At 42.3% G+C, this 20516-nt stretch overlaps 1 protein-coding gene across 1 annotated transcript in view; it reads left to right on the top strand.

Moving 5' to 3' along the window:
* The window catches only part of Col14a1 (collagen type XIV alpha 1 chain), a 243533-nt gene extending 225085 nt beyond the window's left edge, over window positions 1-18448 (top strand). Inside the window, exons 45-48 of the mRNA XM_051159672.1 lie at window positions 1150-1338; window positions 14477-14554; window positions 16511-16666; window positions 18217-18448. Coding sequence (XP_051015629.1) covers window positions 1150-1338; window positions 14477-14554; window positions 16511-16666; window positions 18217-18296 — 503 coding nt within the window. The 3' untranslated portion in view covers window positions 18297-18448. The remainder of the gene's footprint in view (window positions 1-1149; window positions 1339-14476; window positions 14555-16510; window positions 16667-18216) is intronic.
* The last annotated feature ends 2068 nt before the right edge of the window (window positions 18449-20516 follow it).

The following is a 20516-nucleotide window of genomic DNA, read 5'->3' as shown; positions in this document are numbered from 1 at the left end:
GTAAGAGTTGCACAGGGAATGGAGAGCAGGCAGGGTGACAACAGCTGTGGAAGTGATGAATGCCAGGTCCCCGTCAAAGAAGGAAGTGGAGAACACAGATGCCTTACCTGCCCCAACGGCGGCGGACATGCCTGCTGATTGAATCAGGAGAGCGTCCCAGAGCACAGCCATAGATCCGTGTTTAAGAAAGGAAGGTACTGGGTGTATTTCTGTGTACTTTCTAAAATACGAGGACGCAGCTCAGTGGGTGGAATGCTGGCCTTACACATGTGAGGTCCTAGGTTCTCGATTCCCAGCACCACGCAGACCAGACTTTTGTGATCCTGCCATCCTAGCACGTTAGGTGTGATGATAGGAAAATGAGAAACTCAGGGCCATCCTTAGCTACCTAGAGACTGATGACCAGCATGAGATACACGAGACCTCCTTGTCTCAGAAACAAAGGCACAGAAGGAGTGGGCGCCCCTATACAGCAACATCGTAATAAATGAACCACTCATGAGTAAAAAGGAGATGACTAATAGTCACCTTCGTGGGGATTGTCGCCTTCAAAGACAATGGGAAATGAGCCTTTACGGCATTAGGGCATTGCTTGTAATTGTGAAAATGCATTCTTCCAAACGTAACTGAGCTAAGGGGTTACAAGAGCCCATGACAGGGGCAGCCCGCAGCTGGAACATAGGCGAAGGTTCTTGAAAAACTGTCTTGGAAACCAGAGTCAAGTGGAGACAGAGGTCTTGTCTGGGGATTTGAGAACAAGAGGGTGGAGCAGGCTTTGTGGGTTGGAACAAAGACAAGTAAGTAATGCGGAGGGAAATAGCTGGAGAGAAAGGTGGCCGGGTGAGGGTTCAGAGGTCAGATAAATGTTGGAGCGAGTGTAAAATTTATGACTTCTGTTCGGTGATGTTTATTGCAACGCTGACGTGAGCTGTGGAATTCCAAACTCATGAGATGTGACTTGAAGGCAGCCCAGCCGTTAAACATCATTCAGGATGGAATGCAAAACTTCTAAGTTGCGAACAAGCCTGTCTCCAAAGGGCGTGCCCTTTCCTCGGTGGACATCTTGACCGAGTTGTTTAGAGGTTTGAAGGACGGCACCATAGCTTTCCCTTTAATTGTGTGACGGTTCATTTCTTTGTTGTTGCTCAGGTCATATGGCCAGGTACACAGCCATCCTCAACCAGATCCCCAGCCACTCCTCATCTATCCGGACCATCCAGGGCCCACCCGGAGAGCCTGGGCGACCAGGTTCACCTGGAACCCCTGGAGAACAGGGACCCCCTGGAACCCCAGGCTTCCCAGGAAATGCAGGTGTGCCAGGAACCCCAGGAGAACGAGGTAAGTGTGGCCACGTCTCACTGGCTATCCCCAGAGAAGGGGACAGTGAATCAGAGTGTGACTTATGTGGTGACGGAACCTATAATAAAGAACAAAATTAATTGTACCTTTATCACTAAATCTCTTATAGGTTCTGAGACTGAGAAAATTAAACAGCATACCATTTTTTATTTTTCTTTTTTAATCAGAGTATTATCTACTTATGTGACAGAGCAGAGCCTAAAGACCTAACTCACCTCTAAGAGGCTTTTGTTTGATTATTTGAGAATTGTATATGTAACCACACTGTTTATGTCTTTTCCACACCCCCTCTCCTCCCTTGGCCCCTCCTTTATGCCCTCTCAAATTCTTGATCTCTTGTACAATTACACTTATGTCTGTACACAGATACACAGATATATGCAATGTACTGGGTCCAGTTCCTGTTGCCCACATGGACCTATGTGTGGGTCTGACAAGCTAGGCTTCGGTCACCTGTTAATGGGGTTTGTCAGTGGAAAAAAATGCATTTTTTCTTCCTCAGCAGCCATTTACTTCCGGTAACTGTTTGTTTAGGGCCTTGCCAACTTTTCCCTCATCTTTATCAGTACATTGGCTGGTGTGGTCTTGTGCAGGCAACCATACTGCTGAGAGTTCATGGGTGCAACGTACTTGTCATGTCTAGAGGAGGCTGTCTTGCAAAAGTTGCCTCAATTCTCAGGCTTTTCTGCGATGTTCTCTGAGGCTTCCCTGTAAGGACTGCGATATTATTATTATTTTTATTAATTTATTCTTGTTACATCTCAATGGTTATCCCATCCCTTGTATCCTCCCATTCTTCCCTCCCTCCCATTTTCCCCTTATTCCCCTCTCCTATGACTGTTCCTGAGGGGGATTTCCTCCCCCTGTATATGCTCATAGGGTATCAAGTCTCTTCTTGGTAACCTGCTATCCTTCCTTTGAGTGCCACCAGGTCTCCCCCTCCAGGGGATATGGTCAAATGTGAGGCACCAGAGTACGTGAGAAAGTCATAGCCCACTCTCCACTCAACTGTGGAGAATGTTCTGACCATTGGCTAGATCTGGGTAGGGGTTTAAAGTTTACTGCCCGTATTGTCCTTGGCTGGTGCCTTAGTTTGAGCGGGACCCCTGGGAGGACTGTGATATTATATAAGTGGACTTAAAAACAAAAATAGGCACGTTTCTGCTTCTGCACTTTTATACATATTATTATTATTTTTTTAAATCCCTCTTTCTCTTGGATTATGCATCTTATTCTTAGTGGAAGGTTCAGGCTAGTCCTTTCCTGAGTGTAAACCACGTACTGATCACCCCAGACCAGAAATATGGCCACCTCTGAACTCATGGTATACTCGCTGCCTCTTATTCAGTGTCTAGTGAGCCTCTGATATCAGCCAACAACTAGATTGCTGGGCGTAAGAGTCAACATGTGATTGGCAACGCACAATGCTTATAACTTGACTTCCTACACGGCTGTCACATCGATTATGATCTGGTTGTGGTTCTCAAGCAGGACACGAAATCAGAAAGAAGGGCTTGACACCCTTCCAATGCACCAAAGATCTGGCCATCCCAGGAATGTACTTCTGCCAGCATGGAATCCTTCAATGGTGCTGAGGACAGAGAAACTGTGACTCATAGAATATACAGCCAGTGCCTGAGTCACTCCTAGCAGGCTCCAAGTTGTTGTTGCTCTTTATGGAAACCCTTACTCTGCTCTTGTTAAACTGAGTCTTCCCTATATTGTGAGAGTAATTGAGTGACTAGGTCAGGGAGAAGTCACCCAGGACTTCTGAAATGGTATCTTTGACAACCATCGAGTGTATGAATTTCCACAGCATCATTCCAGTGTGTGTGTGTGTGTGTGTGTGTGTGTGTGCGTGTGTGTGTGTGTAATTAAAGTCCTCAGCCATCTGTTCTCCTTGCCCTCCAGTTTCATATAAAAGGAAGCATATGTCAGTACTGAGGCCAAACAGGGCTCAAAGTCAGCAAACATCAGGACCAGTAATGAGAAACAGAGGAGGTTTTCTTCACTGTTGTACCTACTGTGATTATCATGATGCCATATAAGACCATTGTGAAGAGGAAGCTAGTTCATAATGAGGAAAAGAAAATATTTTTAGTCAGCAGTATAATAAACTATCAAAGCAAGATGAAAAGAAACAAGGTTCTGCTTCACAAATATATCTGGCAGATATATTGGGACAGAAGGCTGAAGATGATGCTCCAACATTATAGAGAGTTTTGGGTGACTATTCAGGTAGAAAACTGTCTCTGTCATATTTTCATTGGAAAGCTACTAACCTGTACTCCCGGCATACTCAGATAATCAAGTTTATTCCTTCTCAAGTCTCTGAGGGAGTTGAAGACCAGGTAGCTTAGTTAAACAACGAAGCTTAAAATTGTTTAGGGGTTAAGATGCTTTAAGGTCTAGATAGGTGTTCTAAGTTGATACTGACAATATGTGATGGAGATTGAGTTACATTCAGAAATTTAGATGCACCAAGATAGGAAAGATGTCTTCTTCAAGGCTGTCAAATACAAATAGCCAAAACACTAAGAATGTAACATTCATATAATTCTTAACTGTGTCATGGTTCTCCTTGCTATAGGTAACCTATTGTATATATGTGTAATAATATAAATGTATATGTAGAAAAAAAAGAAACATGGCTGACAAATAGTCTCTAGCATAGGGCTCAAATGACACTCACTCTCTGCTGAGGTAGAAGACTCACAAATTTTTTTTATTTGACCAAATTTTTACCAGAAGTTTTCCATTCAGTTTCTCTGTTGTAGTTTATAAGCTTCTGAAAAAAAATTTGCTGCACAGTAAAATATATAGGAATATATGTGAGTGAGTAGGGCCACACTTTAATCCCAGCACTTTCAGGCAGAGGCAGGTGAACCTCTGAGCTGAGCCTAGCCTGGTCTACAGAGTGAGATCCCAGACAGTCAGGCCTATATGGCCAAACCTTGTCTCAAAAAACCAAAATGGGGAGAGAGGGGTGATGGGGAGAGGTGTGATGTCAAATGCTGGTACAGTAGCCATGCACACATAAGAAGCTGGAGTAACAGGAACAGCACGTTTACTCTGGTTTCCTCTTTTCTTCTCTCATTTCTGTTAATGTGATAAAATATTCTGTCACAGAGTAATTTAGCAGAGAAAGGGTTCTTATTGTGGCTCACACAGGCATGTTACAGTCTGCCACAGCAGGGAAGTCAAAGCATCAGGAAGTTAAAACTAGTCACTCTACAGTCACAGTCAAGAACAGAAATGAACGCGTGCACACATGTTTGGTACTCAGCTGGCTTTCTACACAGTTATCTTGTCAAGAACCCAAACCAGGGAACAGGTACAGCCCAGTTTCAGGCTGAGCCCTCCCACATTAATTAAGACAATCAAGACAACCTCCCATAGACAGCCTCTAGGTCAACCTGCTCTACACAGTCCCTCACTGAGCCTCCACCAAGGTGAGTTGAAGCTGCGTCAAATTCACGCAGTAGCCATCACTGGAGATCTTGGATTTTATTATCTCAGTTTGGAAAATAGTTTTTTGGAATGGCATATTTGCTTCACCCTTTTCTTCACGAACTGGCCAGATGCCCTTTGTATGTAGAGAGCAGAAGAAAATGCCAGACAGTGCTGTGGTCTAAGCAATGCGGCACACATGGCTCTTTGCAGCTCCCCTTAGTAACGCAGAGACTGGTTTTGCTCATTCTGGTAGTCTGTCTTTCTCCTCCTCGACCCTATGTCTCTTTTCATTTCAGACAATCTTACTCAAAACTTCTGAGGAACAATGTTCTGTCAGCTCTCTTCTCAGTTAGGTTGTGCTGTTCAGAGGATCCTCAGAACAGGAGAAGAGACCAGCTAATGCCCAAAGGCCAGTGCGGATTGGTTCCCCACTGCTGGTTCTCAGAACTGCGGGCCTCCATTCTGCACAGCAGCATGCTTTATGTATAGTACAGTCAAAGAAAACTGTTTTGTTTTGGATGAGCATTTCCTTTGCTGGCTTAGTTCCTCTCATTCACCCTGCACTGCTCTTGGGTATGACCTCTTTATACCATGATCTTTATACTTCGTCTTCTTCCTCAATTCCTTCAACTTCCCCAGTCATGTGTTGGCTCTTCTCACTTTCCTGGCCTCTCTGGTCACTAACTTGGGGGGGTCCCAAATAGATCTCTTTGATAATCGATTCATCTGTTCATTTCATTAGTCCTGTTGTGGAGATGTTCTTATGCACACTGATGGCTTGAATCAAAATCAGAATCTAACCAGGTCAACAGCAACTTTCTTCATTTACTTGAAATCAGTTATTTACATGGAATGAAGTCTTTTCAATTTACCCAGACAGAATCAGTAAACTCTCCCAACATCTGTTTCAATTGACAATTCCTCCAATTCCTATGATTCTTCAAAAATCATTGGATCAGAGGCACCATCCAACTCAATACTTTCATTTTTTATTTTCTCTCAGCTACAACTGAATTTCATATTTGTATGTTTCCTCCAATAAGTCAGCCAAGTCTTATTCAGTGTGCAGGGATTGTGCAAGGTTTGGTGGCTTCTCTGTGTGAGAGATAATGCTATTATTCAGCATCAAGTGCCTCTGCCAACTGTTGTCATTGACCAGCACACACACTACCTCATTCAGAAAGTTGGAAAATGGTTCAGAGATGAAGGAAGGATGAAATACTATTGTGTGCATAGGCTGGGGGTGACAGGTGCCCTGAGGTGTGTAGACAGTAAATGTTTTCCATATTTAGAGGAGGAGGTGGTTGTGGGCATTGATAAGAAAGAGCGCTAGTGTATGTGCAGCAGCTACCGTGTGTTATTTGTTAGCATAATAGTCATTAAAAACAAAAACCTTATGAGATCTGGATTAGCCCTGACCTTGTTCAGATACCATAGATAGATGGCCATCCATCTGAGAGACCAGGAAATGGCATGAAGGCAGGGATTGCTGCTGCAGAGTAGGATAGCTGACGTCCATAACACAAGTGACAAACCGTTAGAAAGTATTCCTGGGTCTGATGCTGGGGAGGGTTTTTTGTGTTCAGTATTCCCATGGTTTAAAAGTTGGCTGTGAGAGATGCAAATAAATTTGGCCAATGGTGATGGTTATCAATTAAAATGAAAGCACAGGACTGACTCTCAGCCAAGGCTGCCACAATGGATCACTGTGAAAATTCTTAATGTCTGTGTATCCTGGTTTGGTTCTGGAAAACAGAAGGCTTTTATGGGGCAGATCAACTTGGTGTGTGTGTGTGTGTGTGTGTGTGTGTGTGTGTGTGTGTGTGTGTGTGAGAGAGAGAGAGAGAGAGAGAGAGAGAAAGAGAGAGAGAGAGAGAGAGACAGGCAGAGACAGAGAGAGATAGAGAGAGAGAGAGAGACAGAGAGAGAGACAGAGAGACAGAGAAAGACAGAGAGAGAGAGAGAGAGAGAGAGAGAGAGAGAGAGAGAGAGAGAGAGAGAGAGAGAGAGAGAGAGAGAGAGAGAGAGAGAGAGAGAGAGAGAGAACAAGAACAAGCTTGGTTGTGATTTGCTGCTTGGCAGTTGAATCTGTGTAAATCTTTCTGTGTTTTTTTTTTTAATTGCCACTGGTATTCAGTTATATGCTGTGTGTTATTTATTTCCACTGCTATTAAGATTCAACTGAAGCACATTTTGCCTTTTTCTCCCCACTTCATATTTCTTGAGAGGAGAATACAGGTAGCTTTTCCTCTTCTAATACAATGATCTAATGACGTCTAATTTGGACTCCCTTGAGAACAAGTCCTCTCTCTGCAAGTCTGATGATCTGGTCCTAATGTATGGCCTCCTTAAGGTGTTAGTAATGGATGCTCTTTCCATTTTATCTTCCAAGGGGCTGGGGTTCAGTTGGTGCTTTGCTCCCACAGTGCCTTCTGAACTGTAAGTTACGGTATCATTGGGGCTTGTAAGCAACCAGAGGCTCCACACAGCTGAGAGAGCTGAGAGAGCTGAGAGAGCTGAGAGAGTAGCTCCAGATAGCTTCCTCCAGGAAAGTTGATAAGCATCTGGGGCCCTGGCTGCCTATGGGGCTTAGTTCCTCACCATGGAACGCTCCATGGAAATGGTTTACAGTGCAGCCGTTCTTCTCCTCAGAGTAGAGAACAAGAAAGAGTTCCCAATGTCTTTCTAGATTTCACCTCAGAATGCAAGCCTTTTATTCCTGCATCTTCTGTGTGTCAGAACCATTGGTGGGATTGAGAAAGTGCAGCTCATGTCCAAATACAGGGAGGATATGTTGTCCACTTTAGAGGGAGACAAATAACAAAACTATGAGTCCTTATTTGATTTATCAACCTCGTAGATTAAACCCAGACATAACACTTCTATCCAGCAGGATGACCTCCTTTCCCCTTCCCCACAGCTATGACTTCTGGGACGCTGAGAGAGGTCGGTCCAATGTGCCAACTTCCACCCTTCATCTGTGTTTTTCTCTCTTGTAGCTATTCAAATCATTTAATACTAGATGTAGCTTTTTAGAGATAAATAGAATATGTAGGTTAAAGCACCTCAAGGAAGGATGAGACAGGATGGGAAAACATCTTTAGAGACATCCCTATCTTATAATCCTGTTTCTGAGATACATTGCAACCAAGACAAGACCATTCTCTAAACACAAGAAGGTTAAACTGAGGCCATTGTCAAATCTGAAATCAGAGTAAATTATGTCTTTACTACCATAACAAAAGCTGTATGTAAAGCTGTATATATATTGCCATGGATGCCAATATAATTATTTCTTTACTTAAAAGTAAATTTTAAAAAATCTTAACATCTACAAAGCATGTCCAAACACGTATCTAATAAATCAAAGGACTGACTCCGGCTTCATCAGTGTGTATCATGCACCATTTAGCACACAGGTGGAATAAACTGTCTTGAATTGGATTTTAATGATTTCAGTTTTGTTAATTCTATCTCACCAAGAAGACTATGTTCTCATCAAAGGCAGAATAGAATGTATGTTTTATTTCCCCATACTGCCTGAAATCAATGGTTCTTTCATAAATCTTAAATGATATATGGTGCTGATTGCCTGTTGGCTAGCTTTGTGGTTGCTATTTCTCAACCACTCTAGCATCGTAATAAAATTGGAAGCCTGTGAAGTTACAGTGTGTGTGTCTGAGACATCATGTTAATGAAACATTACTACAGATGAACAATGTGAGCACCACGTCTCAAGTTGTCATTGTTTTAAAGGAGATTTTATTATACTGCCTAGCAGTGGGGGGGGGGTGTACAACAGGAGGGAGGGACGGGAAGACAGAGGAATGGAGGCTGAGAAAAAGGAATTGCTTTTTATTAAGCTGTATCAAACCTTGATCATAATAACTGCACTAGAAATATAGAAAATTCTAATTTATGTGATAAAACTGAATTTGTTTAGCTCTGAGAAACCATTTTCTGTGGGTTTTTGGATGTGAAGGGGGGTCTCAAAAATAAATGTATTAATGATAAAGTTAGTGTATTTAAAAATGTACTTTTTAAAGGTGGGTTAAAGCACACACAGAGAAAGCACATGCATTTCTTTGGTTTTAGATTTAATATTGACATTAAGTTACTAGGTAAATAGAGCCATGCAGCTTGCATTTTCTGAAGTTCTTTGGAAAACTGGGAAAACACAATGACACTCCCTTATACACAAAATGTGTTTATTCAAAAAGGAGTCCTGTTGATTTTAAACACATTTTTTTAATTTAAAATTTCTGCAGGCTTATCCCAGTTCCCTGACGTAGTTTTCTTCAATCCCAAGGGTAGATTGGCTCAGTCTTCTCATTAATTACAGATAACTGGAGTTCTTGACCATCTGTCCTGTAGGTGACGAAATAGCATTTAAGGAAGGGTGTTGATGTTTTGGAGATGAAAGCGACAGAGTGGCCTTACTCAGACATTCTTATGTATCTGTGGGGGTCACAGTGCAAGTAACAAAAACTCAGAAACAGAAAGCTGGGACTCCTGGCACCTGGCATGACCCTTCTGCCATCCAGGTGCCTGTAGCTGTGAACAGGTGATGTACAGCACTCCAGCAGGCTGGTGCATGTTAATGACTGGACTTTCCTCCCATTTTCCCTCCTCCTTTTGCTGCATCTCCCCCTCACACCATCTTTTCTTTTTGTCCCTGGATTTTGAGGCCTGATGGTGACTTCCTGTTCTTGTTAGTGTATAGGCTGCATCTCTATGTAGCTCTTAAGACCTTCTGATAACCATCTTACCTTTGAAGGTCTGTCTCTGTTAAATTCACTTTCCCAGAAAGGTCTAGAGTGGGTTGTATTTGCCTGGGAAGGTCCTGAAGGATAACATCATTGTAGATAGTCAGCTGCTAACACCAAAAGAGCAACAGGAAGAACTTTTCAGGTAAGGCTTTTTTTTTTTTTACATCTAAGACAACCCATATATTTATATTCTTTTTAAAAAATATATATTTTATTAATTTATTCACATTACATCTCAATTATTATCCCATCCCTTGTAATATTTCTATTCTTCCACAAAGTATAGAGCCCTGTATGATCTTAACTCATCCTGTGACCCAAACACATTGAAACAGGAGATCATGGCAAAATACACTGGACACTCAGCAAAATGCATTGAGTCAGTCATCCTGTCTTCTTGTAAGTGGTACCAAGTTTCTTGAATCTTTCCTGCCTTGGAACCCACACCCCATGAAGAACAGACTGCACTTGGATCTCATTGCCAGCCTTTCCCAGGCAACAGACAAACAGAGCACAGCTGAAGCCTTGCTTCACAGTCTCTGGCTTTTTAGTGTAATGACACTGAAAGCATCCCCCAGGCCTTGCATATCTGCCCAGACAAAAATCCCAGGAGTTTCTCTAACTGTCTCAGCTCAGGAAGAAGTGATCTGCTCCTTAGACTCGCATGAGACTCCTGCTGGGAGTGCTTGGGGTGGCTGAGGGCACAGGACTGAATAAAACAGTCCGTGTTGAAGGCCAGTGGGCCAAAGAAAACAGGAAACAGACAACAAAGGGCCAGATGCAGGACATGTAGTCCGTGTAAGATAAATCCTTTAAAATTCAACCCCGAGTCTTACTCAGAGAAGAGAGCAGCGGGCAAGAGGAAACATGGCAGTAAGCTCAAGGGTGATTGCCGAGTTGATGATTGGGGAACATGCAGACCATCTGGCAGGTGGTCGGGAAAGCAGAACCCAAACAAGAACAAACAGGCTACAGGTCCAGCATTGGGTGGAGAGGTGGTAATGCGTTGGTTTTGCACAGAAGCACATATGCCAGCCTACCTCAGTTGAAACTTTGGTTGTGTTGTCTACTTAAGGCCGGGTAACTTGGCCTCAGTTTTACAGCACTCTTTCAGGGATAGTGGTAGCATCAGCTCCAGTGGTTCTTGGGAAGACTAAAAATGGGCTTGTGTATGTAAAACACTTGGCTTTTACGACTGAGTAAAACGGCTACATTTTTCCTTATCAAAGCCTGTAATGGAACTTGACATGTCAATCATTCACCCATAAGTTCAACAATCTCTTTTTTAAAGTTATTATATATGTATATATATATTAATAACACAGAATAATTTTATTTTTGAGGCAGTGTCTCCTATAGTTCAGGTTGCTTCAAACTCATTATGTCACTGAGGCTGGCCTTGGATTTATGGTCCTCTTGTTATAAGCCCAACTGCTAAGATTACAGGCACATAAGGAGCTAGCTTTTTAAAAATAAGTTTTACAAAATTTAAGAGTGGGGAGATTAGAGTTGAGGCCTCAGCCTAAGGAACTGTGACTATTCATCCCTCAGAGATCATGCTTGCTTGTTACACACTTGAGTGTTGATTTCAGCATATGGTGCATTCACTCATGCATCCCATATGTACTGGGCCACGTATTCCGTGTGAGACTCTCATTTGGTCTGATGCAAGAAAGCTAAATAAGGTATGATGCCAACAGTCAAAAAGCTCTTACTATGGGGCCAAGACAGACAGAAGAATGAGCAATAGGCTTATTCTATGCTCTGGGGAAGCCATGAGAGCAGAAATTCATCCATTAGTTCACCCAACAAACATGTTTTATGTATGTATCATGTGGAAGATGCCAAAAAAGTGTTGGAATGTCACCACAAATAAGATGTGTAATCTTTGCTCTCTTGGACCCATTGTGGCTATGTGTGTTGCAATAATGAAGAAGGAGTTGAGTTGAGACAATAAGAGTTGGGAATAGCTAGGCATGTTGATGCACACCTTTAATCCTAGCACTTGGGAGATAGAGACATGTGGATCTTTGTGTGTGTGAGGTCAGCCTGGTCTACATAGTGAGTTTCAGGCCAGCCAGTACCATACAGTGAGACTGTCTCAAAACGGGAAAGAAGAACAAGGAATAGTTGTGCAGGCAAACAAGGGGAAGGGTATTTTTCAAGAGGGAATATCTCCTGTACTAAGGAATGCCAGCATCTTCCTAGAAAGGACGCTGGCACCTAGCTTGTGTGACCCCATCGCATCACCAATGGGCCTCACCTTGGACCTTGAAACAAACAAACAAACAAACAAACAAACAAACTAAAAACAAAACTCTGCTATCCTCACTTTTTCCGAGACATTTCAATGTACTGGATAATTTTTGAGGTTCCCTATAGGTTGCTATTGCTTGCATGGCAGGTAGCGCCAAATTCTGCTTCCTTTTCTCTATAGAGTTCCAAAAGCAAAACAACCAGACTTGCTACTTTTACTCCACCTCCACTGTTTGCCTTTTTCTTTCTTATGAATAAAGCCTGGAAATTGGGGAGCTGTTCCTCAGGGAACTTTCCTGGAGCTCCCTTCAAGCCAAGGAAGTCAAGATGCTTCTGAGCATAAGTTCATAGGTGGTCTGAGTCACTGGGTTGATGATAAAGAGGAGCGGTTTTGTGTCATCAGTGTTTTATTATATTTAATTCCTTCATAATCAGAGGCTCCCTGTAGGGGAAGTTATGTGGCTCTGACAGAAGACAGGGCAGCGTTGCTAAATATAGAGATAGAGATACAATTTAGGGTACAAGAATGTAAGTGTTGACAAGCAGGGATCTCCATCAGCTAAGAACTAACTCTATTTAGCTTCTAAAATAATGCACAGTAGACTGTCTACAGGGGCTTGGATCTGAAGCGTCTCCAGAGGCCCATGGTTTCTGTGCTCCGTTGCCACTTACAGTGCAGCTCTGAAGACACTTGGGAGTTCTGTAGAAGCATTGGAGGAAGTTAGGTCTTTGGAGGTCATGGCTAGCACTGCTCACTTTGCTTGTTGGTTGACATCAGTGTGAACAGTGTCTGCTCCACACTGCTACTGCCATGATTTCTGTCATTCTTTTCCAATGTGAAGGACCAAAGCTCCTGAAACTGTGATCCCTGAGAACAGTTTTCTCTTTTCACGTGTTTCTGTCTAGTATTTTGGTCACTGTGACAGAAAAGGAAGGAACACATTGTGCAGGGTGGCTTTTGATCTCGTAGTTTGGTTAGCAACTGAGCATGAAATGATGACTTGTGGACTTTGGGCATGCCTTTATAAGTCAAGTTGTTAGGTTTTACCTCCCTGTGGGCGTCTTAAAAGAGAGTCAGATCTCAACTGGATATGTATAGATTCAGCATGGCGGTTGGGTGGTGATTGGTGTTCAGGGCAGTGATAGAAGTGCTGGCCTTTACTGGGCTCACTTAGCACCACCAAAGCCTTGTGCAGTAGGAATGGGTGTTGGGAAGTGTTGTAGGAGTTGGATCATTGGATGATGACTGCTACCCAGGAAGGAGAGATTTCTATGCCAGCAACCACAGGAGACAAATATTAGCGTTATAGAATATAGCCAGACTACATAGCTAATCATTACATATGCATTATTTAAAAACTGTTCTCCCCCAGCTACTTCCATCCTTATTCCTACTTCCCAGAACAAATGCTATACCAACATCTTTCCTATTAAAACTTAGAAGCTAGGATGTTAAAACATCTCCAACTGTCAGGACTCTCAGTTGTTACGACTTTCAGTTTGTCTACAGTAAATATGTATTACATTTATGCTACGGAAAAAAGTTATTGTAGTTTGAGCTTGTAAATCCTTTATAGTACTACTACTTATCATATTTACTGTTCTAATTTACTGACATTTTCTTCCAGTCTCAGTCAACTGGACACTGTCTCTCAGTAAGGGTTGTTAAAGAGAGATGCTGTTTTGCATCCCAGTCTTTCAAAGCACTCTTGCACCTGACCACAGTGGAGCTGAGGCCCTGAGTCATGTGAGCTATGGGGCCTGATTGTAATGTTAGGTTAGTTTGTCTTGGATTGAGTCTGGGACACCCAAAGGTGCTGTCACCCATCCAGTGTTCTTGTTGTAGAATATGATTAGATAATGATGTGTCAGGATATGTTGATTTTTTTCCCTATTTAATTGTGTAGTTTATTAAGAACACTGAAATTTGAGCCAGGTACAGTAGTGTACACATTTAATCCAGGCACTGAAGAGGCAGAGGCAAGCAGATCTCTGTGAGTTCATGGCCAGTCTAATCTACCACATGAGTTCTGGGCCAGTCAGGGGTACATAGTGAGAACATGTCTCAAAAAATACTATATATTACTTGGAATAAGATATCTGCCCTGTGGGAAAAAAACTCAAATAGGTTTAGGTTTTCATGGGTGTGAATCAGCCAAATCAAACACAGGCTTTCTCAAAGCTTCCAACTTCTTAGTGGAAAGTCATGCTCTTCAGAACTTTGCTGTTTAATTATAATCCATGCCTCTTGCAGCTACATTATGGGATGGACATGAAGGAAAGTATGAGACATGTCCACGTGTGATTCCTATTGTTCTACTTGTAGATAGCCAACTGCACAGAGGGTCTTGTGTGTGCACTGACGGGCCTGTTCCTGGCAGGCAGGCTAAATCACTTCAGTAGGAAAGAGAAAGAACAATAGAGCAAATATGACTATAATACAGATCTTCCTGTAATGTGATTTTTGTATAGGATCACCTTGTCAGAAACTAGACTGAAATCCTTTAATATCCATAGCCCTAAACTGTCTTTGTTGTCCTCACCAGAAAAGCACTTTGGTAACATATAAAAGTGAGAATTCCAAGACTTAATTCTGAAGAGAACGTCTTTCCTTTCATCTGTGTTTTTCTTTTAAACAGGTCTAACAGGTGTCAAAGGAGAGAAAGGAAATCCAGGCATTGGAACTCAAGGCCCAAGAGGTCCCCCTGGGCCAGCAGGTAAATTTTTCTACCTAACAGAAATTATAATATCTAAATTTTTATGATTACTTCATAGGTCAAATAAATAGTAATATCCCATCATGTGTCAACTGGAACAACTATGTTTCTCATTTATTTTATTGCAAGCCAACACACTAGTTACAACCAATCCATCAGGTCAGCCTAAAAAATTATAGCACATTTGGGTTCACTTTGATAAGATGAGTTAAATGAGCCTATATAACGGATAAATCCCAGGTGCTTGGTGACACAATGTGTTGAGGTGAATCCCCCATATTGAAGCACATGATGTCCATCATGAGTTAAGCATTCTCCAAGGAAAAAGGTGAAGAAGACCCACCAATCTCATGGTGGGTTTTATATCCATTCATACTTACTTGGCTGGAACTAGTTACCCAGCCTCGGCTGAACTGTAAGGGAGGCATGGAATCAACAGAAACACCAGGGAATTGGAAGAACATTGGTAATTCCTGATGTGGTTGTCTTGCCAAATGAGCTTTGTGGACGTTTTGAGTTCTGAGTACAAGATCGTGCTTTTCAAATTGCCTCCAGATGAGTGGAGTTGTCACCGGAAACATGAGCTTGAGTCCTATTGTATTTACAACCCTAGTTTTAGCCTTATTGAGTCTAATGCTTACAGATTTTCCTTTCCAATGTAACAGTGGTTTTAGAATACATCTCAAAGCAATATCCCAAAAGTGATAGGTCCATCTTTGTTGTAAGTACTTCTAGTAGAGGTGTGTGAGGAACTGGCGTCATGGGTTACACAGGTTAGGTGAACTGAATGACTAAAGCCAAATATACTTGTAGACTTCACATTATTCAAACAAGTGGCACCTGGATTTATATCTCATATCAGTGCTAGTTGAGGGAGATTTTCATTTTTATGGTTTGAATATTTCATATGTATAGATATGTTTTGATCAAATCCATCTCCATCCTTGCTCAGATTTCTGCCCTATCTGCCCCCTACACACTACTTTTAACTTCCAATTTCATGGGCTCATTTTTTAAAAAAGCCACTGAGTCCACTTAGTGCTGCCTGTATGTGCACAGATGCAGGGCAATTTATGAGAACATGGGGGAGCTGCTCAAGGGACCCTTTCCTGGTTGTAAACAAACAAACAAACAACAAAACCTTTACTTCTCCTCTCCCAGTAGGATTCAGTTGCCAATAGCTCTGCCAGTAGAGGTACTTTGTGAGCCCCTTGTTCTTTTTATGTCATTGAGGGCTTTTATTTCTAGCTGAAGAATAAAACTAAGGAAATCCAGGCCTAAAATTCAATAGGCATGCAAAACAAAAGCACTAACCCAACAAATTTCTTAAATTAAAAAAAAAAATCAGTCATCCCTTATTTCCATGAAAGGTCCTTAATTGATGAAAGATGGTCTAAAGAAATTTAGACTAATGTACTGGGTCCAATTTTAAACTACTTTCCATTTGTCTTTTCCGGGATAATGTTTTTAGATCTAGACTAATTTAATTAACTGAAACCACAAGCCAGTACTGATTTACACAACAATTTTAACTTTACGAGATTGTGATTTGAGTGTATTTATGTGTGTGTAGATGCATGCACGTCTACACATTGGCTTCAGGAGAAGCCGTATTGGAAAACAAGAGCCTCATTGAGAAAATGGGGTTTTTGAGAATGGCCTATCCCTTTCCCTTTACTGCTCAAGAGGATGTAGAGAAGAATACGTTTCACTCCCTAAATCTGGAGCTCATTAAAAGCATTGTCTTTGAGGAGAACATGTGCTTATGGTATGATCCTTTGCCCGGTAACTCTGCCTTAGGGAAAAAAAAAAAACCTCCCACAATGAGTGGAATGGCTGGATCCTCTAACTGTGAAGGCACACGGGGTTGCTTCTTTTAAAGTTTATGTCATGGTGGCCTCAAAGCTCACTTTATTGTTGTAAATGACAAATTCTTCATCTTTGTTTGCTTCACAGGACCTTCAGGGGAAAGTCGTCCTGGCAGTCCTGGGCCACCTGGCTCTCCTGGACCAAGGGGTCCCCCAGGTCACCTGGGAGTACCTGGACCACAGGGTCCTTCTGGCCAGCCTGGATACTGTGACCCCTCATCATGTTCTGCTTATGGTGTTGGAGGTAAGTGCCAGGCTCTTGTGGACTTTGCACATTTTGCACAGTTATACAATGGTTACTACTAACCCATAGAGGGGTTGAAAATTCAAAAGAGGATGGCAGAGTCTGGACTCCTCACTCCCTTACACCATCTTCTGTAGAGTGCAAATAACTGTGCGGTCTACTCAAATCCCTTAGGAGAGACAAAATATCACCACATCCAAGTTTCCTTTGCTTCCAAACGTTGATTCTTAGGCTGAGGATACAGTACAGTGGTAGAACATTTGCCAAGTGGTAACCCACAGATTGGCCTCCTCCTGAGTCTTTTGTAACATGCTTTAACTTTTTAGTATCCCCCATGTTGTTCCTGTCATGGTGTGGCCATGACATCCTGTGAAACTCTACTCATAGTTTTAGATCTTCCCCGTAGTAAGCAAAGCCCCCAAGATTCTTTTCGGTGACTTCCTGCCTACTACATAAGGTCTTAAGAAGAAAAGTAGCTGTGTTGTCTTTGGGTCATCGATAAGGGATAGGCTGAGATTCTGGGAGATGAAGCATCCCACAAATGGCATCTTTGGGCCTTTCTGAGTCACCAGAGAGAGATTCAGAGGCAGCTATAGGTCAGTGAACAGATTAGTCAGTAAATGTACATTTTTTTCCTCTTTAAGAGATAGTTAACCTTAGAGTTGCCAGAGAAATTGGTCAAAATTTTGTTGATGTATTTTTTTTTCTGTTCATCTTTTCCCTCCCTGTCCTCTCAATTTTTTCCCTTGACCCTTAAGATCTCATCCCGTACAATGATTACCAGCACTGAAGCTCCCGTCTTGCACTTTGGTTGCATTGGCTTGGGCATTTGGCTATGGCTACAGAACTGGTTCATCACCACTACTAAACTCCTGCCCCTAACCATGGTCACCTCTTTCCTGCCTCACTTGCTTCCCCACCTCACACTTCAAGTCCCTGGACTGATAACATGAGAGCCTAGCAAAGTAACATGAGTGAACTGTAAGGGAAACTGACTTCTGGCGTTAGTCCAAATGGAGGTCTGCGACACCAAGACTCTGTCCCAAACTCCTCTTTACAGAGACACTGTAGCAGCTCCTTAACTGTATGTATGTCTCTCTTTCCTATCCTACCCAAGATGATGAGTACCTTCCTCATGGCTTCTTGGCTCCACCTCCCTCTCTTGACCACCCCTTTCTACTCTCCTCTGGTGATGGACTTGTAACAAGAGATTGGTTGTTTTGTTTTTTTTTTTAATTTTACATTTTCTTTTATGATTCTACTTCATTTCAGGGTTTCTTTTGTAAATAAAACATACAATATTTAAGCACTTGGCCATGATTCTAGTTTTCTAACTTTTTTTTTCTAGTTTGTCTTTCCTCCCTTTACTAACGATGAAGTCTCATGGGGGAAGCAGTATGGTGGGCTGGACAATGAGTACTCATCCCTCACACAGGGCACCTCTGTGGTTTACTGACCAAACCTGTGTCCCTAAGGACCTAGATAGGGGAGATTAGCCACTTATCGTTCCTGGGTCCCATCAGGCCTCCTACCCCACTTTTCCTCTTTAGTGTCCCATCCAGATCAACCCGAGTTCACACCAGTCCAGGACGAGCAGGAAGCCATGGATCTGTGGAGCTCCGGCATCTGACGGTCGCAGAAGACATTTGAAGGGCAGTGGCAGGCCCTCTTCTGGAGCTTTACTTAGCAAATGTTGTCACGTGGTTTGTACACTACTTTGCAGGGGGAGGCAGGGCTCATGTCACCAGCATATATTTCCTCTGTGGATAACGTTAATATTACTGCTTTAAAAAAAATTGTACTTTTACATCATCCCCTTTCTGTTACACTGTTGAAATGTTGTCCCATTGATGTTTTGATTGCACACCAGAGAATGTGGTCTTCTCCCAAAGAAGAGTGCTGAGAAGGGTACATCAAACCCCAGAATCCCTTCTCTATTAGATCATTTTAAGTTCTAAAATAAGTATGAGGGATGGGGTTACATCAGAGGGAATTGGGGCCCCAGCAGCAGAAGAGCGAATTCAGAGATTCCCGAATATGCTATTTACCCCATACCCACCTCAATGACCTTGCTTATAATTAAAATAACAAACACCATCACTGAAGAAACTACCTCTTTTTTTAAAAAACTAATTTGTCCAACTCTTAGATCATTCAGTAACTAGTTTCATGGGTATTCAGAAATAAGAGCTAAAATATAGCTTTTCTGGATTTGATAATTAAAAAAGAAAAAACATAGATTCTGTTTTCCAGTAGTTTTGATTCATATAAAATAATGACTTCCTATGAGCTCCAATACAAAAGAGACCCATTTTTTGACAGTCCAGTAGTGTGTTTCAGGGCTTGCCTCTCCTTGACTACAGGGATTACTTTGTAAATGCAGATATGTTTTTGAAGACTTGTTTTATTCATTTTTTTATAAGCAAATAAAAACTTAAAAATCAATATGTTTGGATTCTTTTTTCTGTACTTCTGAATGTTACCTTCGACTTTTCTTGTCTTACTTGTGTGTCTATGTGAAAAGCAACAGCTACAATCCTCTAGACTAGGGTTTTAATTCTCACTCCTTCATCCCTTTATCCTCAGTGGAGTAGAAAGCTTACTAGAACTAATAAACTTCACACAAAGACCCTGGCACCATTTTAATATCATTTATTGCTCCTCAGTGTGTGCCCCCCCCCCCCACCTGCCAAAAACCCGTCCCACACTGGGCAGGGCTGGGGTGGAGGGAAGCTTAGTTAGGGCGGGTGAGTACAAATGCAGAATGTTGGTATGGGCAGTGAGTGTGCAAAGAATACACATCTAGGAACAGCTTTGGAGAACTGGTTCAGTTTATGGATGTGTGTGTGTGTGGTGCAATATTTATGCCCCTGGGATGTGGGCAGGGTCTTTGGGGGCAAGGTTTGTGTGGCTGTGTACAATTGGCTAGGACAGGAGTGTTAGGAGACACTTCATCTGCATACTCAGGGGCTGAGGGGGGGTGGTTGAGGAGGAACCTTATAAGGTCAAACAAGGAGTAAATCCTGATAGCTGTCAAGGTAATAAATTCTTACTAGGGTTGGTGGTGGGGGCAGATGACTTTACTGTGCCGTGTGTGTGTGTGTGTGTGTGTGTGTGTTGGGGGTGGGGGCAAGTCCTGCTGTTCTCATCTTAGGTATCCAGGGTTCAAGGTCTCCTTGACCCTTCCTCTGTCATCTTAGACAGTTATGGTCCCACACTTGATAATTTATCAGGCAGCAAAGGCACCACAAATGTACCAATGCTGCTCAGTCAGTACCAAAGAACTCCTCTGTCTCCTATTACTAAGACATTTCTGAAAACCTCTAGAGCAGTGTTCTTAACCTTCTAATGCTGTGGCCCTTTAATACAGTTTCTCGTGTTGTAGTGACCCCGCCCCCAATCATAAAACTATTTCCATTACTACCTCATTACTGCAATTTTGATAGTTATGATTCACAGTGCAAACACCTGTGTTTTCAGATGATCGTAGGTGACCCCTATGAAAAGGCCATTTAATCCCCAAAGAGGCCACAATCCACAGATTGAGAACCTTTGCTCTAGATGATAAAGAGGAAACTTAGTTGAATCCCATATACTCTAGCCCTTAAACTAGAACTTATCTCTTTTTCTTTCAAAGGAAAAAAAATCTAAGTATTAAAAAATAGCCGAATTCCATCATTTTTCCTGGTCCTATTTGTTCTATTCTGTTTGCTGACTCACGTTAGAAAGGAAAGAAAGACACATCTCTCCGCGAGCCCCCACTTCTCAGTTGCATGTCCCTGCTCCCAATCATTTAGAGGAAGTTGGCTGGCTTCATTTGCAACCAAATTTAGGTTATGTCTGGGTCAGG

This window comes from Acomys russatus, chromosome 17, assembly GCF_903995435.1.
Source record: "Acomys russatus chromosome 17, mAcoRus1.1, whole genome shotgun sequence".
Taxonomy (NCBI): domain Eukaryota; kingdom Metazoa; phylum Chordata; class Mammalia; order Rodentia; family Muridae; genus Acomys; species Acomys russatus.
This window is presented reverse-complemented; position numbering and strand designations above follow the sequence as displayed.